Source organism: Oncorhynchus mykiss, chromosome 24, assembly GCF_057628025.1.
Source record: "Oncorhynchus mykiss isolate SJ-2025 chromosome 24, ASM5762802v1, whole genome shotgun sequence".
Lineage (NCBI taxonomy): Eukaryota > Metazoa > Chordata > Actinopteri > Salmoniformes > Salmonidae > Oncorhynchus > Oncorhynchus mykiss.
In genome coordinates this window covers 25139397-25165974 of record NC_143045.1, presented here as the reverse complement: position 1 = coordinate 25165974, position 26578 = coordinate 25139397, and the positions used below count along the sequence as shown (strand labels likewise).

The following is a 26578-nucleotide window of genomic DNA, read 5'->3' as shown; positions in this document are numbered from 1 at the left end:
GCGTTCGGGGTACGCTTGCTTCCATTCGCCAGCGTTTCTGGTGGCCCACCCGGGAGCATGACACGCGTCGTTTCGTGGCTGCTTGTTCGGTCTGCGCGCAGACTAAGTCCGGTAACTCTCCTCCTGCCGGCCGTCTCAGGCCGCTTCCTATTCCCTCTCGACCGTGGTCTCACATCGCCTTAGATTTTGTCACCGGACTGCCTTCGTCAGCGGGGAAGACTGTTATTCTTACGGTTGTCGATAGGTTCTCTAAGGCGGCTCATTTCATTCCCCTTGCTAAGCTTCCTTCTGCTAAAGAGACGGCACAAATCATCATCGAGAATGTTTTCAGAATTCATGGCCTTCCGTCAGACGTCGTTTCGGACAGAGGTCCGCAATTCACGTCTCAATTTTGGAGGGAGTTTTGCCGTTTGATTGGGGCTTCCGTCAGTCTCTCTTCCGGCTTTCACCCCCAGTCTAACGGTCAAGCAGAACGGGCCAATCAGACTATTGGTCGCATCTTACGCAGTCTTTCTTTTCGCAACCCTGCGTCTTGGTCAGAACAGCTCCCCTGGGCAGAATACGCCCACAACTCGCTTCCTTCGTCTGCGACCGGGCTATCTCCTTTTCAGAGTAGCCTCGGGTACCAGCCTCCGTTGTTCTCATCTCAGTTCGCCGAGTCCAGCGTCCCCTCCGCTCAGGCTTTTGTCCAACGTTGCGAGCGCACCTGGAAGAGGGTCAGGTCTGCACTTTGCCGTTATAGGGCGCAGACTGTGAGAGCTGCTAATAAGCGTAGAACGAAGAGCCCTAGATATTGTTGCGGTCAGAGAGTTTGGCTCTCCACTCAGAACCTTCCCCTTAAGACGGCTTCTCGCAAGTTGACCCCGCGGTTCATTGGTCCATTCCGTATCTCTCAGGTCATTAATCCTGTCGCAGTGCGACTTCTTCTTCCGCGATATCTTCGTCGCGTCCACCCGGTCTTCCATGTCTCCTGTGTTAAGCCCGTTCTTCGCGCCCCCGCTCGTCTTCCCCCCCCCCCCCCCCCATCCTTGTCGAGGGCGCACCTATCTACAGGGTCCGTAAAATCTTGGACATGCGTCCTCGGGGCCGTGGTCATCAGTACCTAGTTGACTGGGAGGGGTACGGTCCTGAGGAGAGGAGTTGGGTTCCCTCTCGGGACGTGCTGGACCGTGCGCTGATTGATGATTTCCTCCGTTGCCGCCAGGTTTCCTCCTCGAGTGCGCCAGGAGGCGCTCGGTGAGTGGGGGGGTACTGTCATGTACTGTCATGTTGTCTTGTCTCTGTCCTTTCCCTTCACCCTGTCTCCCTCTGCTGGTCGTGTTAGGTTACCTTTTCTCCCCCGCTTTCCCCCAGCTGTCCCTTGTCTCCTCTAACTACCCATTCACCCCGTTCCCCACCTGTTCCCTTTTTCCCTCTGATTAGGTCCCTATATCTCTCTCTGTTTCTGCTCCTGTCCTTGTCGGATTCTTGTTTGTTTGTGTCATTCATGCCTGAACCAGACTGCCGTCATGTTTGCTGTAACCTTGTCCTGTCCTGTCGGAATCTGCCGGTCCATCTGAGCCTACCTATGTTTGGTAATTAAAGAAGCTCTGTTTAAGTTGATTCGCTTTTGGGTCCTCATTCACGCACCGTAACACATACTGTATGTGTGTGTAGTGTGTCATGAATGTACCTGTATGGAGAGGCAGGAGGAAGGCAAAAATGCCAGTTTCATGGCCTCCATTAGGTATATGGCCAGACCAATCCATCATCCTGAGACACTAAGGTTATTCTCTGGAATAGCACAGGTCCTATAGACATGTACTGTCTATAGACGTGTACTCTGGTAGGATAGGGTCTATGACCTGTCAGTGTTCATCCTCACACTTCTCTCTCTATATTCTTTAGGTTTGGTTCCCCTCCCTCTAAAAGGCTTTATGATGAGCAAGAAAGTATTTTTCTGTTGTTACACTTTTATTTTGAGTCAGCTTGGATGCTGTTAGTCGCCGTTTGTGTCCAACTCTCATTCTCTCTCTCTCTTCCCTCTCTCTCATCCCACAGCCTTTGTGTTGAGCTGTACCTTTCCCCAGCGGCCGGTCTGTGGCGATGTGTCTGTGAGCAGCCTCCACTCTGGGGGAGAGGCCTACTTCTACTGTCTGACTGGGTACCATCTGCAGGGAACCAACACACTGACCTGTCTCAACGCCAGCACCCCCTACTGGAGCGGCACGGAGCCGCAGTGCCATGGTGAGGGCTGAGGGTAGCACACCTCTCACATCCATTTACCCCAACGGGACCAGTACACCTTGCTATGCACACAGACTTTCTCCACAGTTGTTGAACATATTAATAGACAAAAACACTCTTCCCCTCTCAGTCCTTATCACAGTCTTTCAAAATGAATTTACATTCCCTGTGATTTGTCCTGTAACTATTCCTACCAGAGCATCAACACAGTTCTTCCCTTTGCAACAAGTGAGGCGTATAAGTACATAAACACGTTGTCCTCGCTGGAGCAATTAATTCCACTAGAATGATCTCACACTTACTCAGCTTGGTATTGCTCAAAAGTTAATTGGGGTTTATTAATCATTGATTTGGGCCTTAATGGTGTGAGCTGCAGTGTATGTTGTACTGGGGTGGTGAATGTTAAACAGACAATCCTATTCAGTCAGACCTCTCCTAGGAAGTAAAGAACTAAACAAAACAAGCCACGAGCACCAGAGACTCCATCATATTTTCTCTTACAGGAAGTTCACCTCTTGAGTCTACTTGTATTTCATCTTGCATAACAAGCCAGATTCAGACAGGGTTCAATCCCCAGTGCAGGACAGTTCAGAAGCAGACAGTTTAGATGTAGGATCTCATTTTTCTGCTCAGATGAGCACCAGTGATGAATAGTAAGTGAATGTTTTAGCCCTAGTCAGATAAGATAAACATTTGGAACAGTGGGTCTCTCCATTGTTTTAACAGTGAATGGACAGCAGGGAGGCTCCCTCTGAGCATTGGGCATCTTAAAGGCATAGTTTAGATAGTATAAGGATTCTCTCTCCTTATATTGGGTGACCAAACAAACCATTTAAACTGTATGTGTGTGTGTGTGTGTGTGTGTGTGCGTGCATGCCTGCCTGCCTGCCCCAGACCGTGGTCCCACAGCATGGTGTCTGCAGGGTGTGATTACTGATGGCAGGGCAGAGTGCCACAGGGAAGGTTAGGGCTGAGGCTGCTGCTCTGTTTTAATTAAGCTTTGTGTCTACCTAGCTGACCTTCACCTCATCTGTTGTGATACACTGATATCAATACCAGACCCACTCTCTCTTTTATTCCCTTTACACAAACTCAGAGCTTGCTCTTACTCCTCCACTCATTGTGTTCTCGTGGTTTATCTCTAGCCATTGTTTCCCAAGGTATTCTTTGTCGTTACACATTCTGTTTGACTGGGATTTTAAGCAAATGTTTTTCCCCAGACTAAAATACCTCTCTCTACTTCTTCTTCCTCCTCCAATCCCATCCTCCTTCTCTCCTCTCCTCCCATCTTCCTCCTTCTCTCCATCCTATCCTCCTTATCTCCTCCTCCTCCCGTCCTCCTTCTCTCCTCCTCCTTCTCTCCTCTCCTCCCATCCTCCTTCTCTCCTCATCCTCCTTCTCTCCTCCTCCCCCATCTTCCTTCACTCCTCTCCTCCCATCCTCCTTCTCTCCTCTCCTCCCATCTTCCTTCACTCCTCTTCTCCCATCCCTTCCTCCTTCTCTCCATCCCATCCTCATTCTCTCCTCCTCCCATCTTCTTTCTCTCCTCCTCCCATCTTCTTTCTCTCCTCCTCCCATCTTCTTTCTCTCCACTTCCCATCTTCTTTCTCTCCTCTCCTCCCATTCCTACTTCATTCTCCATGGGCATCCCAGCTGCTTGTGGTGGCATTGTCCGGAATGCCACGGTTGGACGCATTGTGTCACCCGGTTTCCCTAGCAACTACAGCAACAACCTGACATGCCATTGGCTGCTGGAGGCCCCAGAGGGACAGCGAGTGCACGTCCACTTTGAGAAGGTGGCCCTGGCAGAGGACGATGACAGGTGTGGTGTCAGTCAGGGGGTTTACTTCACTAGAGTGGTCAGTCAGACCTGGGTTCAAATAGTGTTCATTTTCTTCCAAATATTTTGACCTTGGGTGCCAGATGAGTGGGGTTTGCACTTAGATGGCTATTCCATTGGTTGTATTGCACCAGTCTAACTCAATAAAGTACATAACTTTAAAATAAAGAAAATACTGTCTGAACCCAAGTCTGCTACAGTGTTCTGACCTTAGTGCTCTACTCCAGTACACTATCCAGTTCTAAGTGTTCACTTGAGTTTAATAATCATTCAACAAGCAGCCAACAGAGTCCTACTGCTGGCTCTGTGACAGTTGGACATGATTCTCACTGCAGGCTCATGGTTCTGTTGTCACACATGTCATATTACCAGTCCATTCCTCTGCTACACTTCAGGGCATCGCCTCATCATCTGAGATTGAGATTCAGTGGAACATCTGTGTCTCTGTGTCAGAATGGAAATCCAATTTTGAGAAAATGGTGAGAGAGGAAAGGAGAAAGAGAGAGAGAGAAATACTGAAATAATCGGATACATTTCACTTCAATCACCTTCCTACTTTGTTTTTTGACTGTCTATTCATGTTCCTTATTGGAGTCTTAATGCTCTATGATTGCATCTATAAGCTGTTGTGAATGTTTGTAAGGCAATATAACACTTCACAAGAAGGTGCTTCAAGTGAATGAATTGAATTGACAAGGACACACATATTTGAGTTAAGATAATGTTGTTTTTATGAGCGGTAGCAGCTGTGTCTGGTAACAATAACAAATATACTTTTAATCAGGTCAGTAGGCTAGCTGCTCAACTGTACTGAATGATATCACTGGCCATTTGTGCAGAACAGTCCAGCCCAATGCTTTAATGCTGTATAATTTTCCTTCCTGTTACGTCATCTCATTAGGGGCTTCCGTCCAGTTAGCTGAGTTAACTCTGAAAATGTGCCCACAATACATATTACAAAGTCTTAGAAACCCAACCAGGTACTAATGTGTTTTAATTTCTCTTTCAGGCTTCTGATCAAAAATGGGAAGAACATTGACTCTCCTCCGATGTATGACTCATATGAGGTTGAGTACCTGCCCAACGAGGGCCTGGTGAGCACCTCCAGACCCCTCTTCATAGAGCTCACCACTGATGGAACAGGCACCTCCACCGGCATCGCCATCAGATACCAAGGTAGACACATCCCCATGGGAGCTAACGCAACTCTTCAGGTCTCGGTTACACCTGACCCCCCTTTGACCTTCTCCATCTCCATCTCACAGAGACCCTTCCAGGTCATGGCACCAATGTTTCTGACTGGGTTAGAACCAACGTTCACTTTAAACTGCGTCCGTGCACTCCCACGCACTTCCTCCACGACTGCCACGCAGAGATTGAACTTCATTGAGTTTGCAACATATAGATGAATGTTTTTTTCTGTGATCGAATCAACATTATATAAGCCCCAAAAGAAATGTACCTAATTTTACCAGGCAAGTCAGTTAAGAACAAATTCTTATTTTCAATGATGGCCTAGGAACAGTGGGTTAACTGCCTGTTCAGGGGCAGAACGACAGCTCGGGGGTTTGAACTTGCAACCTTCCGGTTACAAGTCCAATGCTCTAACCACTAGGCTACCCTGCCGCCCCCTTTATAAGATTGAGTCTGTGATTTTGTTATAGACAGAGTTAGGGCGCAACGGAGTAAAATACTATTGGCGGGGGTAGCCCACGAGTGGTCTTTCAGTCAACCGCATGTGAAAACGCTTTCCAGATCAGTTTAACATCAGAGTCTCACGTGTGCACATTTGTAGATATTCTTTGCTAGTTATTGAGTTATCAGCCCAGTTATAGATAAGTATAGGTCAGCAATGGGGAGTTACTGATTAAGAGATTCCTGCAAGACCACAAAATGTGTCGGCTACATTTCAAGCTGGTTTTGAAAAGCTAGTCAGGTAAAACGCTTATGTCTTAATTAATTGAAGGGGCAGTGTTGTATTTTGAGACATGCAAATACATTTTGAGATATGCAAATAAACCAATAGGCAGAGGGGTAGTCTACAGTGTCTAATTCTCTGTATGGTAATAATTGTATATTTTATTTTGTAAAGTGGTTTCTTGCATCATACAGCATCATACAATGCAATTTACAGTCACCTATTTGGCCCATGGTGTTACAGACCAAGTCAAATCATTAATTAATGTCAAGCCCTTCATAATATAAATCCGTTTTTAAAAGTCTCATGCAATGTAGGTCTGCATTGAACACATATCTTCTTCTTCTACTACTTCTACTGTAGTCTGTCATAGAAATCAAAAGCTATTTCCATGTGAAAATGTTATGGGATTTGCTCCATTGGTTTTGTTGGTAGTCCTACATTATGCTCAATTAGCCACAATAGCCTATTGGCTACTGTCTAAAACTGTAAGGGTACAGCCTCAGTGTTCACTGTAAACTCGCGCCGGAAGTTGGACAAAATTCTCCCAACATTCAAGTTTCCGCTCACAAGACCTCAGATTTGCTCAGTGCCCCCAAAATGAGAAAGAACAGTGGTTAGAACATAGGTTCCCTGTGTGCCACAAGACCAGGCATGGGGATCTAACACAAGTGGTTAGAACATAGGTTCCCTGTGTGCCACAAGACCAGGCATGGGGATCTAACACAAGTGGTTAGAACATAGGTTCCCTGTGTGCCACAAGACCAGGCATGGGGATCTAACACAAGTGGTTAGAACATAGGTTCCCTGTGTGCCACAAGACCAGGCATGGGGATCTAACACAAGTGGTTAGAACATAGGTTCCCTGTGTGCCACAAGACCAGGCATGGGGATCTAACACAAGTGGTTAGAACATAGGTTCCCTGTGTGCCACAAGACCAGGCATGGGGATCTAACACAAGGCTTCAGGTCTCTGGAAAGTGTACTCAAGGGCACTCAAACTTCCCTCACACACTCCAGCAATGTAAAATGAGTGGAGCTAAAACCTGTTGTTTATGAAACGCATCATGCCGTGCAGACTAGTATAACCAAAACACACTGCCTCAAGGCCCTCTCCTCATCTTTCCCTCCTCTAAAGAATTGGAATGGAAAGAAGTCAAACATAAGAATCAATGAAAGTCCTCTGCTCTCACTAGTTTAGCTAGGAACTCTCTCACTAGTTTAGCTAGGAACTCTCTCACTAGTTTAGCTAGGAACTCTCTCACTAGTTTAGCTAGGAACTCTCTCACTAGTTTAGCTAGGAACTCTCTCACTAGTTTAGCTAGGAACTCTCTCACTAGTTTAGCTAGGAACTCTCTCACTAGTTTAGCTAGGAACTCTCTCACTAGTTTAGCTAGGAACTCTCAAATGCTTTATTGTTCTCCATGCTCATGCCCAGTCATCCTCTCTACGTGTGGCAACTCATTCTTATAGGTGCCTTTTCAAAGGGCTGTTCAGAGCTTGGAGTCAGAGCCACATCACAGGTCCTGGAGTCATTATCCAATCAGATCAATTTAATCTGATTAGGGCTTCAATTTACTGTAGCAAATGGGATTACGCTGTGAGAGAGCAGCGCTGCTTATTCTAATGGACCGTGTGTGGGTTGTCTTTAACAGCATTACCCTCATCAATCTGACACAGGGTGGAACTGATTTAATAGTGCTCCTCTCACCCTGATTTGAACCATTACATGTCAGTCAGTGGGTTGACGCAACAGACCTCCAATAAAATTAACCTCTGGGTCTGCTCCGTCCCTGATAGGAGGCAAGCTAATGGGCAAAGTCAATGGCCCACTGCATGGCAGACATGGGGCTCAGTGTCACAGTCTGACCTTTTTTCTGTGACTGATCCACATATCCTCTCCTTCATAGCGTTTGCAGTGGGCCACTGCTATGAGCCGTTCGTCAAGTACGGTAACTTCACCAGTAATGACAGCACGTGGGCAGTGGGGACGGTGGTAGAGTTCACCTGTGACCCTGGCTACACCCTGGAGCAGGGCTCTGTCATCATTGAGTGCATGGACCACAACAACCCCCAGTGGAACGAGACTGAGCCTGCCTGCAGAGGTATGCTGTGTGTTTTTGTTCTGTGTAGGAAATGAGCTGTATGATATTGTTGAACAGAGTATTTTTGCTTAGTGTGTGTGTGTGTGTGTGTGTGTGTGTGTGTGTGTGTGTGTGTGTGTGTGTGTGTGTGTGTGTGTGTGTGTGTGTGTGTGCGCGGGCGCGCGTGTTACAGCTGTATGCAGTGGAGAGATGACTGACTCTGCTGGAGTGGTCCTGTCTCCTAACTGGCCAGAGGCCTACGATAGCGGCCAGGACTGCATCTGGGGGATTCACGTGGAGGAGGACAGGAGGATCATGCTAGACATCCAAGTGTACGTATCTTAACTATCTCTTACGTTCTTCACTACAGATTCTCCTGAACATAAGATATAACATGTTATACAGATGCAGAAGAAGGATGTTAGCTATGGGAACCCTTTTAGTAACGTCCTGGCGTTCCCCTCCCCATAGCAGTTCAAGTGGAGAACGCCCCACCACAGAGTAGCTCTAACCTTTCTAAGAATCTTCACCCGCGCATGAGCTCTGCAGCACGTCTCTGCACTCAGATCATTAGGAGAAGCTTTACAGCGGATGTACAAACACAGGCCTGACTTCAAACAGATACTGCCAGTGCAAAGAACTACCCCATTGTGACTGGTTAAACAAATGAAAGAGAAAAGGGCTGAAGATAAAATAATATCTTGCTCTTGGATGGGACACATAAGTACCAGCAGACAAAGGTTAATTACCAACTGGAGCGGAAACTAATTATTTAACGGGGGTTCGGACAGAGGTGGTGTGTGTTCTGCTGAATCAGATAGGTTGAGTTGAGCAGAGCAGGGGAGAGGAGTGAGTGTTTTCCGTGATAGTGATGTCAGGTGAAGGCTGGGAACAGAAGACCCTGCTGTGTCAGACCCTGATAGATTAACCATGCGTACAATCATTTGGCTTCCTTAATTAAGAACTGGCTCATTTGCATATGTTGTCTCTCTTGCTCTTCTCTCTCTCTTCGGAACGCCTCAGCTGTGGTTGTACATTCTGAAGCATTGTATTAAATGGCATCCCCCATGTTTGGTACAAGAAGCTGTCAACATAATTAATTTCCTATTCATATAGAGGGGAAGCGATTTGGGCAGATATGACTTTCAGGGACAACGGTGAAGCACGTTTAGCTCAACCTCGGTGCGTTGATGAGAATTCAGCTTGAGTGTGCATGGGAGTGAGACAGAGAGATCATCTACAGGATTTCCTCGCCATTTCCTTCAGTTTTGATGTGAACATCAATATCAGCATATGCTGAACAAGGAGAAATATTAGAACCTAACATCTGAAATCTCAGTTTAAAGGCATCACTCAAACCACTGTTATCCTTCACTACATCCTCAGGGATCCTCTGATCATAGTGATGAAACCAGTGCTGCACAAGGAGTGATAATCTGAACACACAGACTCTCGTGCCATGAACTCGCATGTTCCATGTCTGATGCCTCCCTCCCGGCCCACTAGTCACGCCAGTGTTCTGGAACACAATTGCACGGTGTGCCTTCCTAAAGCTCATTACCAGGGGTTAGGAACACTTTACCACAGTAATGAGAACACTCTCATTCCTCTATAATCATTCATCACTGCCCAGCGTCCTGTTCACCACTCCCACAATCACACAGGACCAGGGGCCCTAATGACGGCTGGGACACTCATTCAAGGGCCCTTCTAATGACGACTGGTTCATCCCATCCCAACCAACCAGGAGGGCTAGCTAGGTGCCTGTTAAGGGCTCAGGTGCAGGATGAGGGGCTGTGAATGACATGCAGGTGTGGAGGATGGTACACCTGGGGTGTAGTTCAGCAGCCTAAGTTCAGATGCTCCAAATGTTGACGAAGTGCTCCAACGCCTAAATGGTGTTTAGGAGTGTATGGGAATGGGATTTAGCTGTGTCTCTGCCTTGATGATTATCAGAAATACACAAACACCCATGCATATGACTTTTGGCAGTTCTAGTTCATGTAAATAATTTGTACACATGCATGCATACATTCACGTACATACCAATATACACACACTGTATATACCACCCCAGTAGTCCATTGGCGTTAATAAGGGTGGAAATAGTTTGCAAGTCAAATATGATGTGAAAGACAGACAGTGATTTTGGTAGTTTCCATTTTGGCTTCCATTATAGTGTACTTTGCCTTTGGTGAGAATTTAGTGAGAAGAGCGACAGGATATTTCATGCATTGATGCATCAAATATTAGTTATAGCACTTATACCTTGATTAGGTTTGTCTCCCAGGGCAGGAAGTTGGCAGTCATTGACTTATTTCATCACTAGTATCACTGATAACTGTGTTGACTCTGAGCCTGCTTGTCTGGATATGTTAGCCTAGTTGAGGCGGAGTGAAGGGCAGTGGATCTGGATCCCTGTCCAGTCAAGATCTCACAAGCCAGAGAGGAGTGGATTAGAAATGGGATATTCCATCAGAACATTCATTCAGGTTAGTCTGTGGGAATTAAGAGGTGCAGGGGTGAGATGAAAGGAGAAGATTCTAATGATCATTGAGCAGCCATCATGACTCACAAATGACTGCGTTTAATCGAATTGTGATTTGTATTGAGGGGTATTAATTTTGCTCAAACTAGCTAGAAACGGGCAGGTGGTATTTATGTTTTACTTGTCCTGGACATGAATGTCAAGTTCTCTCAGAGGTGGAGAATAGAGAATGCCATTGCAGATGAGGAGTTGTCTGAGATAATGCATTCTGAAGGAACATGGTGGCAGGCAGCTGGGCCTGTGGGCTGACTCAATCTGAGCCTGTGTTTAAATTACACTAAATCAAATCACTGCCACACAATAGAAAGCATGATTAATTTTCGCTGCAGATACGGCAGCACAGCTATGCAAAGGCTTGTTTAACTTCATCACAACAAATTTAATGCAAGCTGATACAATTTCTCAATCTGTCCCGCTCTGTTGAGGTGAGATGTATTTTCAGGTGTCAATTAATTACTGCAGGTTTAGCATTTTCTTTAGGGGTAATACAGATGCATCAGCAGAAAATTCTCACTGGGCACACAATGGTTGAATCAATGTTGTTTCTACATCATTTCAATGAAATTAAGTTGAACCAAAGTGGAATAGACGTTGAATTCAAGTCTGTGCCCAGTGGGTAGGCTAAGCTGTCCTGACATTTAATTAGTCTGATACACCTGATCTTTGCCAAGTCGTATGTGCATCATATTTTTAATGTCTTGATTCTTAACTCAGTTTACAGAGTGCAAACGGGTCGATGAGATTGAGACATTTTTACACTCTCTCTGTTATTCATGTCATACAATACACTACTGATACACGACTGTATTACAGAACCAAATCTCTTTATCGTTCAAATCTTTCCGTTTTTTTTTCTTCTGTTAGGCTCCAAAGTGATTAATAGTTCAATTGCTTGCGTTGTAATGAGTTTTATCAGGAGCCACTTGTGATTAATTTGAGACAGGAAAGAGTAACAGGTCACTTCCCGATTCTGGCGGAGTGTGATTTCCTCCCTACTTTACATCCTGTCCTGGTTCTTATTAAGCAGAGGGCTCTGTCTCAGGTGACACATTTAAAACAGGAGATTTGTTTTGAAAGTGATAAATTACCTCATGGTTTTGTCACTTTCTTTTCAGTAGAGCTGTGGTGCTCCAAAGTAAACGGAACATTTAAACGGAGCGGCTCAAAGCAACAAACGTATTTTAGTGAGGATGCTTTCACGTTTTTAAAACAGATACAGAAAACAATGACAAAGGAACTATATGACAAATGAGCTAGTAATGTGAGAGTGTGCATGAAAACCAATTCATTGTGCACGGTGAAATATATTTAATATATATCTTTGTGCTCCAGCCTCAACATAGGGAAGAACGATCTGCTGACGTTCTATGATGGAGATGACCTGACTGCTACGGTGCTGGGTCAGTACGGTGGCTCACGGCCACACTTCAAACTCTACACCTCCATGGCTGACGTCACCATCCAGTTCCAGTCTGACCCGGCCACCAACATCTACGGCTACGGCAACGGCTTTGTGGTGCACTTCTTCGGTAAGACTCCGGAGTGAGTTAGGAGAGAGTGTGAACAGAATTAAAGAGTTAAAGAGACAGAAGGGCAGTGAAGAGGGGAGATGAGTAAGGAGGAGGAGAGTTCTAGAGGGTTCAGGAGGAGGAGACTCTCTTAAACATAAAAAGGAAGGGGCCCCTTCCATCAGCACGGTCGTCACGACACCGGAGCGGAGCCAACCCATAAAGCAGACATCTGATAAGACGTAATGAATTCCATGTAGAGAGAGGGAGAAAGAGGAGGCAGCAGAATACTGATGACTGGGAGAGAGAAGAGTGAGTGAAAGAGAGAAGCGAGAGAGGGACAAAGGGAAGGCAGAGAGAGAGAGAGAAAAGGCAGAGAGAGAGAGAGATTTATAGTCTGTTCATGCCTCTGACAGAGATGGAAAGCAAGGCCCAGCCAAGTGGTGCAGCTGTCTGGTATTGTGCCCGTCAGAGACCCAAACACAATTACTGCGTGTGTTTGTCCACATTAGCCTCGTCTGCAGGGTGCCCTGCCCTCTCTGGCTTCTGCTGTGGCTAGAACGGGCCCCGCCAGGCTGCCTGGCAGACAGACATCCTATTGCATGGCACTTGTCACACTAGATTGAAATTCCTACAAAATGGATGTCCTCTATTGTGTTTGTCCTGAGGTTCATTCATTTGAATGCAAAACCACACCACTCAAGCTCTGTGCGCTCTGTGAAGTCAGTGCCTTTTTCTCTGGCTTCCTTTCTCTCTCCCTCGTTCATGGATACAGAGGTGCCTCGTAACGACACGTGTCCAGAGCTCCCAGAGATCACCAACGGCTGGAAGAGCACCTCCCACCCTGAGCTGGTCCATGGCACGGTGGTCACCTACCAGTGCTACCCAGGTTTCCAGCTGGTGGGTACAGAGCTGCTCATGTGCCAGTGGGACCTGACCTGGAGTGGAGACCTGCCCAGCTGTGAGAGAGGTGACTACCACACACACACTGGCACACAGAAGGTGCATTTTAGGTGTGAGAAGCAGTTTCAGTTAAGGACAGGCTAAAGCAGAGGCTGATGGGTAAAAGCATTCACTGCTTTTCTGACAAAACAACCCTTTTTTCTGTATAGACCAACGTATCAGTGAGGTGAGTAGGCTCTGTGTTCCAGCTCCTCCACACATTACTCCTGTTCTATCCAGACGACCTGGATGCTGCGGAGTAGAGACAGGATAGTGTGACAAAGTCCTTGGTCTTGGTCACGTCCCACACAGTGACAGGCACAGCATCACTGACCGATAACAAGACACAGGGGTTTGGAGACTCATTTGGACGTCTGTCACGTGAACATTATTGCCATACTGACCCTTATCCTACTAGACCCAGGATTGGGTTCAGGGTTTGCTGTTGTGTGGGACTGAGACACAGAGATAATCTCTTTATTTTCCAGCTCGGTGGGTTTGTGTCTGCAGGCTTTAATTAGAAAAAGGCCCAGGCACCACTCTGGCCCCATTGGTTAACCACAAATAAGCATTGACAACTGCTAATGATTTAAAAAAATAATAATAATTGTATTCCCTGCACATGAGTAAAACTCTGTTTTTTTTCTGTGTGTGTGTGTGTGTCTGTGTGTGTGTCTGTGTCTGTGTGTGTGTCTGTCTGTGTGTGTGTGTGTGTGTGTGTGTGTGTGTGTGTGTGTGTGTGTGTGTGTGTGTGTGTGTGTGTGTGTGTGTGTGTGTGTGTGTGTGTGTGTCTGTGTGTGTGTGTGTGTGTGTCTGTGTCTGTGTGTGTGTCAGTGCTGTCGTGTACAGACCCAGGTACTGTGGAGCACAGTCGCAGGGTGATGTCCAGCCCGCGTTTCACTGTAGGCTCCACCATCCAATACATCTGTAACAAGGGCTACACTCTCTCTGGAAACAGCCTGCTCTCCTGCTACAACCACGGCTCCTCCGGACCTAAATGGAGCGAGAGGCTACCCAAATGTGACTGTACGTACCCCCTGGGCTTCAGCCTGCTAAAACATCTCCATCATACACACTTCCCAGCAAGCACATGGTTCCTTGGACATTGTGGGTATATTCGTTTTTGGTTTCCCATTGGTTCTGGGAACAAAGCTGGTAAAACTGAATTTTTTAAAACGTTCTGAGAACAGAAGTGAAAATTTCACCTGTCCTGGGAACATACATTTTTAGGTTGCAGGGAGGTTCTAAGAACGTTTTGCTACATTTCCCTGAATGTTTTCCTTGAAGATTTATTTCTGTTCTGAGAACAGAAATTATAGGTTATTTGAAGGTAATTAAATAACATTATGAGAATAGATTTCAATAAGACTTTTAACAACACAACTGGCTTAGTTTGGGTTAACTGTTTAACTCCAAGAAGATATGGGATTTGTTTAGGGAGTGATTGTTATTTATAATAAGGGTTACATGGAGAAAATCTGACTTCTTTGAATTGAAAATGGATGACCCTCCCTTCGGCAAAATATATTTGACCTAAACCCTCACTGAACTCTTGAAAAAAAATAACAAGTGACCCTCTTCTACAACCAAAATAATATTTAAAACAAAGTGGATAGCAGAGCACTGTCTACTGTTTACCCTCACTTCCTGGACAGAGCAAAGCCTTAGATATGCAGTTTTACAAACTGTTCTTCATCCTGTAAACAGTAGATGGCAACGCAGAAATGTTGATAGCACACAGGGATGCGGGCTAAAAGGTCATGGGTTCGTAGACCGCCATGGACAAGAGTAGGGTTAGAAAGATCTTATATATAGTTAAACCATTGCATGAGTCTATCATCGTATTTGCAGGTCTGAGAAAAAAAGTGGCCTTTTATAAACATGTCCTGCAATTCTACGTAATTTTACCCATTAGCGGAATATTTTTTAATACCACACAAATTACCGAAATTATAGGCTAAGAATGGACAGAGAAATAGGGCTATGTGTTCACCTTATCGTATTTCTCCAATGCCAAATCAGTGTGTCTTGTTTGCAAATAATTAAGTCAGTGACTTCATTAGGAGTCTGAGCATGGTAGGCTACTTTCATAATTTAGGCCCACCATTCCACCCCAGACAGAGTAGACCTACCATTCCACCCCAGACAGAGTAGACCTACCATTCCACCCCAGACAGAGTAGACCTACCATTCCACCCCAGACAGAGTAGACCTACCATTCCACCCCAGACAGAGTAGACCTACCATTCCACCCCAGACAGAGTAGACCTACCATTCCACCCCAGACAGAGTAGACTTACCATTCCACCCCAGACAGAGTAGACCTACCATTCCACCCCAGACAGAGTAGACCTACCATTCCACCCCAGACAGAGTAGTCCTACCATTCCACCCCAGACAGAGTAGACCTACCGACGCAGAAAAATTTAAGCTTTAACTGCTGGCTACTTGTCTTCCGTGGCTTAACCCAACGAGAGAAGGTTTCCTTAAAAGCTCTCTGGGTTTAAACATATTCTATTGTACAGAAAGTGAATAGCTTAATCAATTGATAGTGACAGAATTAGATTACTTCCCAAGCAAAGTCTAGTCTTTCCCGGGTATTTTGCAGCTTGTTTCGAGCATAAAGCATTGCTGACCAAAGCGCTGTTATAGAGATTTTATATAATCAGATCCCTTTTATTTTCTTCAAAATCTTCAACTAACAAGGGGTGGGCCTATGCTTTTTTGCAAATTTCTTTAATAAAAATGTAGGCCTGTGGCATACCCGCTCAGTCTTGGTTTTAATTTAACAGCCCTTCACTAACACGGAGGTAGGCTACTTAAAGAGTGCATGGTAGGTGGAGGAATTGACCGACACAAAATAGCCTAATTGTCTGTCAAAGACATAGGCTTCAACACAAAGCCCTCTTGTTGTTAGTGAAGTCTAATTAAAATGAGCTTTCCATTTCTGATTGATTGTGCCGCGGGTACTGCTTCAAGTTTCAGCACCACAATGTACGTTACGTGAATCTGGATTATTGTGAGGTCAATAACTCTCATAAATGCATCATGGGCAAGAAACATTGTTTTTATTCAAATAACTTATAGTAGTAGCAAGCTATCAAATTTGACCCTCTGTCCTTCGCGCTCTGCTTCTCAAACTGAACAGAACATAGGCTATAGGCTAGTCTGTGCGCAAGATAGTGCATTTTTTGGACTAGGCCTAATCAGAAGAAGCCATCGTCTCTCCTGAACTGTCACCATAGCCCTACACAACACAAAATGTTTTTTGATCAGCAAGAGCAGAGCAGGGCTCAGGGGTGGAACATCCATTGTAGTGTGTAATGCAGCCTGGTTTTATTTACACCGTCCCAGCAGCTATCTTAGAAATATAACTTTGCTCTGTGCTTCTCCAAACATGCACTTCGTAGCCTATAGGCTATGGATCATTTGATTGAGACCACACTAAATAGCCTATAGGCACAATTTAAATTGCATGCCCAGCGGATAATCAGAGATGAGGGGCAACATCGGGCACACATCGATTTTTATTTTTTTGTTTCACCTTTATTTAACCAGGTAGGCCAGTTGAGAACAAGTTCTCATTTACAACTATGACCTGACCAAGATGAAGCAAAGTAGTGCGACACAAACAACAACACAGAGTTACACATGGAATAAACAAACGTACAGTCAAAAACACCATATATAGCCTAATAAGCAGCTAATTCTACAACAATGAGGCATATTGAAATTTCATCAATTACAAATGACATGAGCCTTCCCTGGACTAGATTAAAAAAATACTAAACCCTCCCCTTGAGTGAAATTTAAAAAACATGACCCTCCCCCATTTCCCTCCAGGTAACCATTCTGTACATTTCAATCAGTCCCTTAGGCATTAATCATGAAAGCACATGTATTTTTTTTATTGTGGCACGGTGTCGGTTAGATTTGAACCTATGATCTTCTGTTCTCAATCCATGGAATTAGTCCACTATGTCACTTGGATGGAGCTAGCATGTCACGTTTTTTTAAACTCATACAAAGCTGCTCATTTTAGACTATTCAAACAGACTCCGTTAAAAAAAAAAAAAAAAGCACTTAATTAAAGGTGCAATATGCAGGAATCGCTCCACCATTTCTTGGTTGCTAAAATTTGAATAGTTCTAATTCTAATCATTTCAGTATGTGACAAAACAAGCATTCAGAGTGTAGAGAATCACTGTACCATCTAAACCGCTGTGAGATAACTTTTCAATAACCAAAACTATTGTATTTTCAGCTGTTTGAAGCTGGTGTACAAAACTGAAAGTAAAAGATGCAAAAATGAAACGTTAGAATGAGAAGCATAGAAATACTGCACATAGAACTGATCTACCGCTTTTTAGACGTGCTTTCAATGGGAATGACAGATCTATAACTCACATTTCTATGTGAATTTGGTCAGGTAACCCAAAAAGTGACATATTGTACCTTTAAAATCAGTTAGTCAATTAGTGGGCAGCCCAGCAAACCTATCAAGATAGAGGATAGAGAGTTTTGTTGACTGACACTGAGAATGGAATGTATATGTTTTTAAATAACATTCTTAGAGCTTTCTATTAACGTAAACACATTTTTCTTCTTTTTTTTATGGAAAGTTCTTAATGTTCTGAGAACATGACTTTGAACAGAATCATGAGAGAACCTGCAGAAAACGATATGCTTAAGTACTGAAATTCCCATAGAAGAACGTTGTTTCTTAAAACTGCGATATGTAACTTTTTGGGGGCGACCTGACCAAATTCCCATAGAAATGGGAGATATGTCATTCTCATTAAACGCAAGTCTAAGAAGCTGTAGATATGTTCTATGTGCTTTATTTCTATGCCCATTCTTGCATTTTTGTTTTTATATTTGGTTTTGTACATCTGCTTCAATCAGTTGAAAATACAATAACTTTGGTTATTGAAAATATATTTCACACTGGTTTAGATGGTACAATGATTCTCTACATGATACAACGCTTGTTTTTTCACAGAAATTGAAATTAGGCAAACTATTATAACGTTCGGAGAACATGACTTTAAATAGAACCATGAGGAAACCGGCACAAAACGTTATCCTGAAGTACTACAAGTCTCATAGAAGAACGTAGTTTCTTAGCAATTCTGAACAATTTGAGAGCATTACTTTAAATAGAACCATGAGGAAACGCTGAAGTAGTACAATTTCCACCTGGTTTTCAGAAAGTTATGTGCTAGCTGGGTATCCTGCACCATTCACAGAATATTGTGGGAAGGTTGTATGCAAAATAACCATAGGACAACCACACTTTCACCAAGCTTTAAGAAACATACGGTTCTCAGAACAAGCTGGATTGGCAGTGTGTCCAATTCATACAATACACCAAGAGTTTTACTAGCTGTTTACAGAAATACATTATATGATGTTGACTGTGTGTGTGTGTCCTGTCCACTCCTCTCTCAGCGGTGACCTATGAGCCTTGCAGGAACCCTGGCAACCCATCTTACAGCACCCAGATCTCAGAGAAGCCTCTCTACCAGGCCGGGGAAACGCTGCGCTTCTCCTGCCTCAGAGGCCATGAGCTGCTGGGGGAGCCTGTCCTCCGCTGTGTCCCTGGACACCCTTCACAGTGGAGCAGCCTGCCTCCTGTCTGCGGAGGTAGGAACTGCAGACACATACTCCCCTGTGTGTGTAGTTCACTCTACCATTGTTCACAGTAGTTCATGATGAACAATATATCTGTCGGTATATTTTAACATATGTGTTCTGATGTTCTCCATTTCTTTACAGCCTCCTCAATGGAGTTTATGAATGAACGCAGGTTAGACGGTAAGTGCCGTCAAGTCTGCACAGTAATTGTTAGATCTTTCAAATTAAAACATCAAGTCAAGACCAAATTTTTTAAAACGAAATACAGCACTTCACAGCAACTTCAAGCGTGTTACATTGAAGTGTGCCTCTTTAGGTTATCATACCAATTGAGTGTGTCCCTGTTGATTCCTCTACCTCTCTGCTCACCAGCTGCCAGTGCAGACTACATCATGGAGCGAGCCAACATAGCTCTAACAGTCTTAATACCAGTGGCCCTCATCATGGTCTTCATCATCGGGATCTACCTCTACTTCTCTAAGTAGGTCTTGTATTCCTACTTTATATAGATAAACAAAATACTTTGAAACTATGAAAGCTATCATCATCCATAGTACCTAGTAGTCTATCCAGGGGTTGACTTGGACTGAAAATAGGGGCCGGTACAGATTTTGGTTGCCGATACTGTTTATATTTAGGTGCAGGAGCTCCACAATAATTTTGAGCTCAAGCTGTAGAACATTTGGGGTGCTGGTACTCGGTGAGCTCCTGCCCAAGTCAAGCACTGAGTCTAACCAATAGCTATAGACCAGCTAGGTTCTGTAATCATGTTGTAAGTATACTATGCTGCCCTTGTGACACTACAGTGCCTTCGGAGAGTATTCAGACCCCTTGACTTTTTCCACATTTTGTTACGTTACAGCCTTATTCTAAAATGTATTAAATGTTTTTTTCCCTCATCAAGCTACACACAATAAACCATAATGACAAAGCAAAAACAGGTTTTTAGAAATGTTTGATAATTCATTACAAATAAAATAAATATTTAGACCCTTTACTCAGTATTTTGTTGAAGAACCTTTGGCAGCGATTACAGCATAGAGTTTTCTTGGGTATGACACTACAAGCATGGCACACCTGTATTTGTGGAGTTCCTCCCATTCTTCTCTGCAGATCCTCTCAAGCTCTGTCAGGTTGGATGGGGAGCTTTGCCGCACAGCTATTTTCAGGTCTCCAGAGACGTTAGCTCGGTTTCAAGTCCGGGTTCTGGCTGGGCCACTCAAGGACATTCAGAGACTTGTCCCAAAGCCACTCCTGCGTTGTCTTGGCTATGTGCTTAGGGTCGTTGTCCTGTTTGAATGTGAACCTTCGCCCCAGTCTGAGGTCCTGAGCGCTCTGGAGCAAGTTTTCATCAAGGATCTCTCTGTACTTTGCTCCATTCATCTTTTCCTTGATCCTGATTAGTCTCCCAGTCCCTGCCGCTGAAAACATCCCCACAACATGATGCTGCCACCACCATGCTTCACCATAGGGATGGTGCCAGGTTTCCTCTAGACTTGACACTTGGCAAGAGTACAATGTTGGTTTCATCAAAACAGAGAATTTTGTTCCTCATGATCTAAGATGTCTTTACTGTAGGGGCCTTTTGGCAAACCCCAAGCAGGCTGTCATGTGCCTTTTACTGAGGAGTGGCTTCTGTTTGGCCACTCTATCCTAAAAGCCTGATTGGTGGAGTGCTGTAGAGATGGCTGTCCTTCTGGAAGGTTCTCCCATCTCCACAGAGGAACTCTCGAGCTCTGTTAGAGTGACCATCAGGTTCTTGGTCACCTCCCTGACCAAGGTCCTTCTCCCCCGATTGCTCAGTTTGGCTGGGCGGCCAGCTCTAGGAAGAGTCTTCCATTTAAGATTGATGGCCACTGTGTTCTTGGGGACCTTCAATGCTGCTGACATTTTTTGGTACACTTTCCCAGATCTATGCCTTGACACAATCCTGTCTCAGAGCTCTACGAACAATTCCTTCGACCTCATGGCTTGGTTTTTGCTCTGACATGCACTGTCAACTGTGGGACTTTATATAGACAGGTGTGTGCCTTTCCAAATCATGTCCAATGAATTTAATTTACCACAGGTGGACTCCAATTAAGTTGTAGAAACATCTCAAGGATGATCAATGGAAACAGGAAGCACCTGAGCTCAATTTCAAGTCTCATAGCAAATGGTCTGAATACTTATGTAAATAAGGTTTTATCCATTTTAGAATAAGGCTGTAACGTAACAATATTTTGAAAAAGTCAAAGGGTCTGAGTTTTTTCTGAAGTCACTGCATGTGTGTGTGTTCTCTAGGGTTCAGGGGAAGCCTCTGTGTCTTCCCATGTCCACCTCCTTACCATATGACCACATCCCAGGAGAGTCCACCTTCGACAACTCCCTCTACAAAACAGAGACTACGGTACGTTCTGATATAGAGATATTCACTGGTTCTTTAAGATGCCTGTTGGAATTAGTAAGCCCCCCAAAAGGTTGAAATCAGACGCTGTCATCCGTGTCTGAGAGGATGCACTTAAAGCACCATCTGGTTTGCCATATTGCAGGTTCATTCTCCAAATCGAATTTACCGTTAGGTGATATAGAAATAGGTTTGAGGGGTGTAAAGCTATACTCCGTTCACCTTCAGTCATTGACAAGGGCCATTTCATTACACCTGATGCAAACAAAAGGTTTCCTAGTTCATTTGACAAAGCATAGCTATATTTTTGTGCTATGACATTGTTCAGACATGGGTTCAAATGGTATTTGAAAGATGTAAAATATTTTACCCAGGTCTGATGCTTTCATGCTCATGCTTTCAGATAACTAACAATTGTCTCTCTGTCTGTTTGTTTCTCTATCCTTTCATGACTGCACTCCTGAAGAACAATGAGGTAGACCAAGCGCTAGGCTACAACCTGCTTATTTAGCCTCCACTCTGTCTGTCAGTCAGTCTTCATCAATTCCACATTCTGAACCTATTTCACACTGTGAGCTTATTGAACTAAAGCCCACAGTAGGTTGAGCACATTTAAATGGGTCAGAGGAGAGGTACAAACCTCTCAAATCAAATAAAAAATAGAGTCAAATTGGTCGCATACACAGTTTTGCAAATGTTATCGCAATTGCAGCAAAATGCTTATGTTTTTAGCTCCAACAATAATTATCAATATAAGACAATACACACATAATCTAAAAGTTAAAAAGAAATATCAGAACGAGAAATGGAATATAAATAAATATACAGTATACTGTATGCATGTGAATGGTATGTATAGACAATGGTGTGTGTGTATAGACAATTTAAGGTCATTGTCCCCTTTCTCAGGTGAAAATGGAAAAGCCTCACAGTTTGGGCTGATCTCTTCCAGACACTAAACGTATCCCTGTGATATCCCTATCATAGTCTACAAACAGATGTCAGTTATCACATGACTCATTCACAAAAAGAGGAATAGCCTTTGTGATCATAGTAGGAATATGATCTACTCTACTTCTGTCTCACTATACCTTATTGTGTACAAGCTTGTCCCTAATTCAGAACTATGTCCTCATTTCACAGGACACAAGAGAGTATGAGGTTTCCATCTAGAGGCACAACTACGTGTTTCAGCATTGACAGGTCTGGTCTCAAGATGGTTTGCCTTGTGGAAGTTTGTCTGCACTCCTCAGACCCCCCCCCCCCCCCCCTTTACACCTCACTCCGCTTGCCTCCACCACCTTTCCCTCTGTCTACTGAACATGTCTCTGCCCAGCCCACATTGGCCATCACTGCAAAGACTGGAAAACATTATTCTTTTTGTAGAGCTTTAACAGCAATGGCCTAACAGCAGTGTTTGTACAGTTTTTATCCTGAGATGATCAAACCCTAAAGACGTCAGTCCAATGTCGAACCTCACAAATGGGAAAGCTGAGTTTGAATCTAGTCCAAAAAATGGAATGTGTCAATACAACACGATATATTTGTCACACAGCTTGTAGGGAATTTTTATTTTGAGGCAAGGCACACCACAAAAGAGCTAGATTGTGATGATTGGAGGGATATCATAATAACCTGGACTCTTAAACCTTTCAAATACAATGGACAATTTAAACATCTTTTCATTTTTTTTTGTACAATAGCTGCAAATTGTAAAGTTGACCCTCTCAAAAACACGTAAACACACCTCTTTTTTTATGCAACCTCCTATGATTAAAAACATCTGAATGTGCCTTAAAATGAAGGCCCTTATTAAGCAATGTTCATATCATGTATATTTCTGATACTGCATTGGTTCATCTGAGATTATTACATTGTTGATTTCATATGGATCATAAAATAGAGATGTAGTAATACAAAGAAAATGTCATTTAATTTCTTCTCATACACAATTGTATGTGTGTCTTCAACATGCTGATTGAAAGGTATTCATGAATGATATTGGATTGGCAAATCTCTGAAAAAGTCTATGGCAAAGTGTATATAAGTTCTAGTGCCATTAGTTTTGAAAACCAGGGAAGGTTAAAGCTTAAGAAGTCACTGTTGTGGATTGGGGATTCTTAAAAACTGATGCAATGTATTTGCCTAAAATAATATAGCTTATTCTATAGGAGAATGCATCACCATTCAAACTCTCTTTTTATCATTGTCACTTGATAATATTTATTCACACAAACAGGTGTGATGACAATGATTATACTTCTATAATCTATTTTTGATTCATTGTATATACACTGATTAAGCCAGTTCATGAACAAAACGTCCTCAATAAAGTTATTATTCAGAAAAAAATTGACACACAATCTCATTAAATAATTTATTAAGGATTACTGGTTGACTTCGAGATGCATTTAGCCTTTTTGCCCTCTTAGTCGTTAGTCTGAATTTGCCCTGATATGTACAGTATACATGAATAAAGAAGAGCTGAAGGAAGCAAGAATGTCCTTTGAAGAAGTGAAGAAAACCGCATAACACCGAGCACACTGGAGGAAGCTTTTGTCAGATGACCCATGCTCCTCATTGAGTCAAAGTAAGTCAAGATTGTAGCTACCTCTGACAGTGTAGAGGTTTTGGGGTTGGAGGTGTAGCAGACTCATGTCCGGTGTAGTGTACTAGTTTGTAGTTCAGAGTAGCAGATTTACGGCCAGTGTAGCGGCGAAGGGGTGGTCTTCCCGTATAGGCTACATAAATGTACAAGGTTCGCCATACATTATCTTTATCCCTATAGAGCCTTATACCCACCGTGGGTAAGATTACCAGTGTAGACAAGACCAACAACACGCACTGTGGTCTGGTACCATCTATAGTTAGGTAATTTATGTTTGAATAATAGTCTAACATGTTCTGATATAAGTAGACATTTATAACAGACAGCGATGGGGAATAAGTGGCGTAAATATATTCCGAACTGCTGGGGAAACTGTGACTCGCTATACTTGTGCCTCACACTTTTGTCTTGTCATGTAGTATCAGCATCATCTACTGGTCACCAAAAATACTGCCACCAGGGAGGGGTTTAACTGGCTTTTCCTCAACGTCATTTTTTTAAAGATTGACAATGAGTCAGGTCCGTAACAAATTATTGTTTTGGGAACAGAACCCTGTATAGAGATTAGATGTTTCCTGATCTGTGAGAAAAATAAGCAGAATGTTGTTGACCCAGTTTTATCTTGCTCCATCGTTTTCCTCTGCCCTGCCAGTGAACTTTCACTTCTAACCAAATATGGTAAGGAGAGGAAGCATCGATATAGATAGAACATTTGACAACAGAGCAGACACACTGGCACCCAGTCTACTAAAATGGGGGGACTGAACAAAAAAATGCTTATGGTAAAATATTCTGACAAATACTCCCCAAATAAGACAACATATTGTACAGTACTAGCTATCCTCATTCAAATTCAGTCCAACTTTTTCGAGTAGCCTAACAGCAAAAATAACTTTGATTGGGCACAACTAGCCACCAGATGGCGCCATTATTTATTTTACGGCGTTTACTCTAATAATACTGCCATCAGGCGAAGTGTTGGGCAAAACTTTGATCTGACAGCGGTTCTTAACTGGTTTTGCCGGGGGACCCAAATTTGACAATAACAATTGAGTCGCGACCCATTATTATGGACTGTTGATGATAACATTTTATAATGTTGTATTGCAGCTGCCTTATTGGGCAGGTTTCATTTGCAAAATAGACTCTGTTCTCAATTATGGCATTAAAGAAAGTAATTAGGCTACACAGCCATATTAACTGAGAACACATGTATTATAAATTCAAGAGAATAAGCCATTTAATTAGGCGGTCGGTCCAGGAATGGGGTGTAATAAATGATCAGACTCAGAACATGACATCAAAACCAGTCCAATAATGTTAATGAACAGTAACACATACAAGTTCAATAATGTTAAACAAAAGCCAAACATGCCAGTCCTGTTCATTTATTGTGTGTGTGTGTGTGTGTGTGGCCTATCAGTGAGAAAGCAGGGGTGTTTCTTCAGTTAAATAAGTTTATTGAAGTCTGTTTGATAGGGCAACTCGGAGGTCATGCGGGCTGTCCAGTTAGTTTCTGCTTTTAGTTTTCAGCATGGCCATAGCAGAGAAGCCACTTTCACACAGATAGGTAGTGCTGAAGGGTAGCATGATTCTGAATGCATGACAGGATACTCTCCCATTACGCTGCTCCAGAACTTTGACAGTGTCATTTCCGGGTAGCGCATGCTCAGTCCGCGATCAAACGACAGCTCCACGAAAAGAGCCTATTCGTTGCTTGGCAACGTGACGCTTCCCATCTCAACTCGAAAGGGTCGCTTATCCAGGCGTCTTGTCTCATGTTCTCCTCCGGGAAAGACTCGCAAAACTTTCCCAGCAGTTTGACAAGATGCTGTTTAACGTTTTTTCTCAGTGTGTCGCTGTGCGCTTTGTTGATTATATTCTGAATTTCGAAATCAGCATTGGGAAACATGTCAGTCCCCCGGTTAGAAACATGATTGCCCAAACGGTAAACTTAATTTTGAAGGCATCCACTTTGCCCCTCTGTTCAAATCGATTGTGCCCCCTCCCCTGTATATAGCATATTTATTGTTATGTACTGTAGCCACCCGCACAGACAGCTGTGTGTTATGTGTTAGGCTAGTAGGTGGTTGTGTTGTACTTATCAGTACCCAGTGTTCGCGGGGTCCGACATGCCAATCAACCTGCTATCTGCCAATCACGGGAATGCCAGGAATGTTCTGATGCCGGGCATCCTTGCGGTTTGCGGAGTGGAGGGGGTTTGGGGGGATGGAGCATTGGAAGTTAAGACCAGGTTTAGCCTTTGTTCTCTCTCTTATGTCTGGCCTTCACAAGAGACAGTTACAGTAGCCTGTGTAAAGTTTGGTTAATAAACCGTCAATTCGTAAACTCAATCCTCTGTCTGGACAATTGTTCCTTTATGATCTAGTCAGGTCATTACAGTACATTTCTAGTGTTACTTTTTGATTTATTGGATTTTTTAAACTTTAGTTTATTTAGTAAATGTTTTATTAACTATATTTATTGAACTGCATTATTGGTTAAGGGCTTGTAAGTAAGCATTTCACGGTAAGGTCTACCTACTCCTGTTGTATTCGCGCATGTGACAAATAACATTTGATTTGGATACGGGGAGCGAGCACCAGCAGGTGCTTTATCATGCAGAGGTCCGCTGGCTTTCCGGAGTTGAAGTGTTGGGGGGGGGGGGGACATTATTGTATTGGTCAGTGAGGGAGTGCAGCGCGAAAACCCTCAGTCTGAACGTCGCTAGACATTTCACAACAGCGACCCCACTGCACGTGTAAAGTCACCAACAATAAAGGTGATATCCTTTCAAAATAAAAGTTTCGGTGCAGCAGTTGCTTTTCAAAATAATTTATGCAAATCAAATTGTATTGGTCACATACACATGTTTAGCAGA

The 26578-nt window shown here is 43.7% G+C and overlaps 1 protein-coding gene across 6 annotated transcripts in view; it reads left to right on the top strand.

The window, feature by feature from the left end:
* The window catches only part of sez6b (seizure related 6 homolog b), a 159833-nt gene extending 136392 nt beyond the window's left edge, over window positions 1–23441 (top strand). For 2 of the 6 annotated variants that reach the window (XM_090218761.1, XM_021582864.3), the window contains exons 5-17: window positions 2041–2226; window positions 3880–4048; window positions 5076–5242; window positions 7895–8089; window positions 8262–8400; window positions 11949–12145; window positions 12900–13094; window positions 13901–14092; window positions 18518–18712; window positions 18845–18883; window positions 19076–19184; window positions 20987–21092; window positions 22233–23441. In XM_090218761.1, coding sequence (XP_090074887.1) covers window positions 2041–2226; window positions 3880–4048; window positions 5076–5242; window positions 7895–8089; window positions 8262–8400; window positions 11949–12145; window positions 12900–13094; window positions 13901–14092; window positions 18518–18712; window positions 18845–18883; window positions 19076–19184; window positions 20987–21092; window positions 22233–22262 — 1919 coding nt within the window. In that variant the 3' untranslated portion in view covers window positions 22263–23441. Of the gene's footprint in view, window positions 1–2040; window positions 2227–3879; window positions 4049–5075; window positions 5243–7894; window positions 8090–8261; window positions 8401–11948; window positions 12146–12899; window positions 13095–13900; window positions 14093–18517; window positions 18713–18844; window positions 18884–19075; window positions 19185–20986; window positions 21273–21555 lie in introns of those variants that run through there. The other 4 variants (XM_090218760.1, XM_036961259.2, XM_090218758.1 and 1 more) reach the window with 3 other exon arrangements.
* The last annotated feature ends 3137 nt before the right edge of the window (window positions 23442–26578 follow it).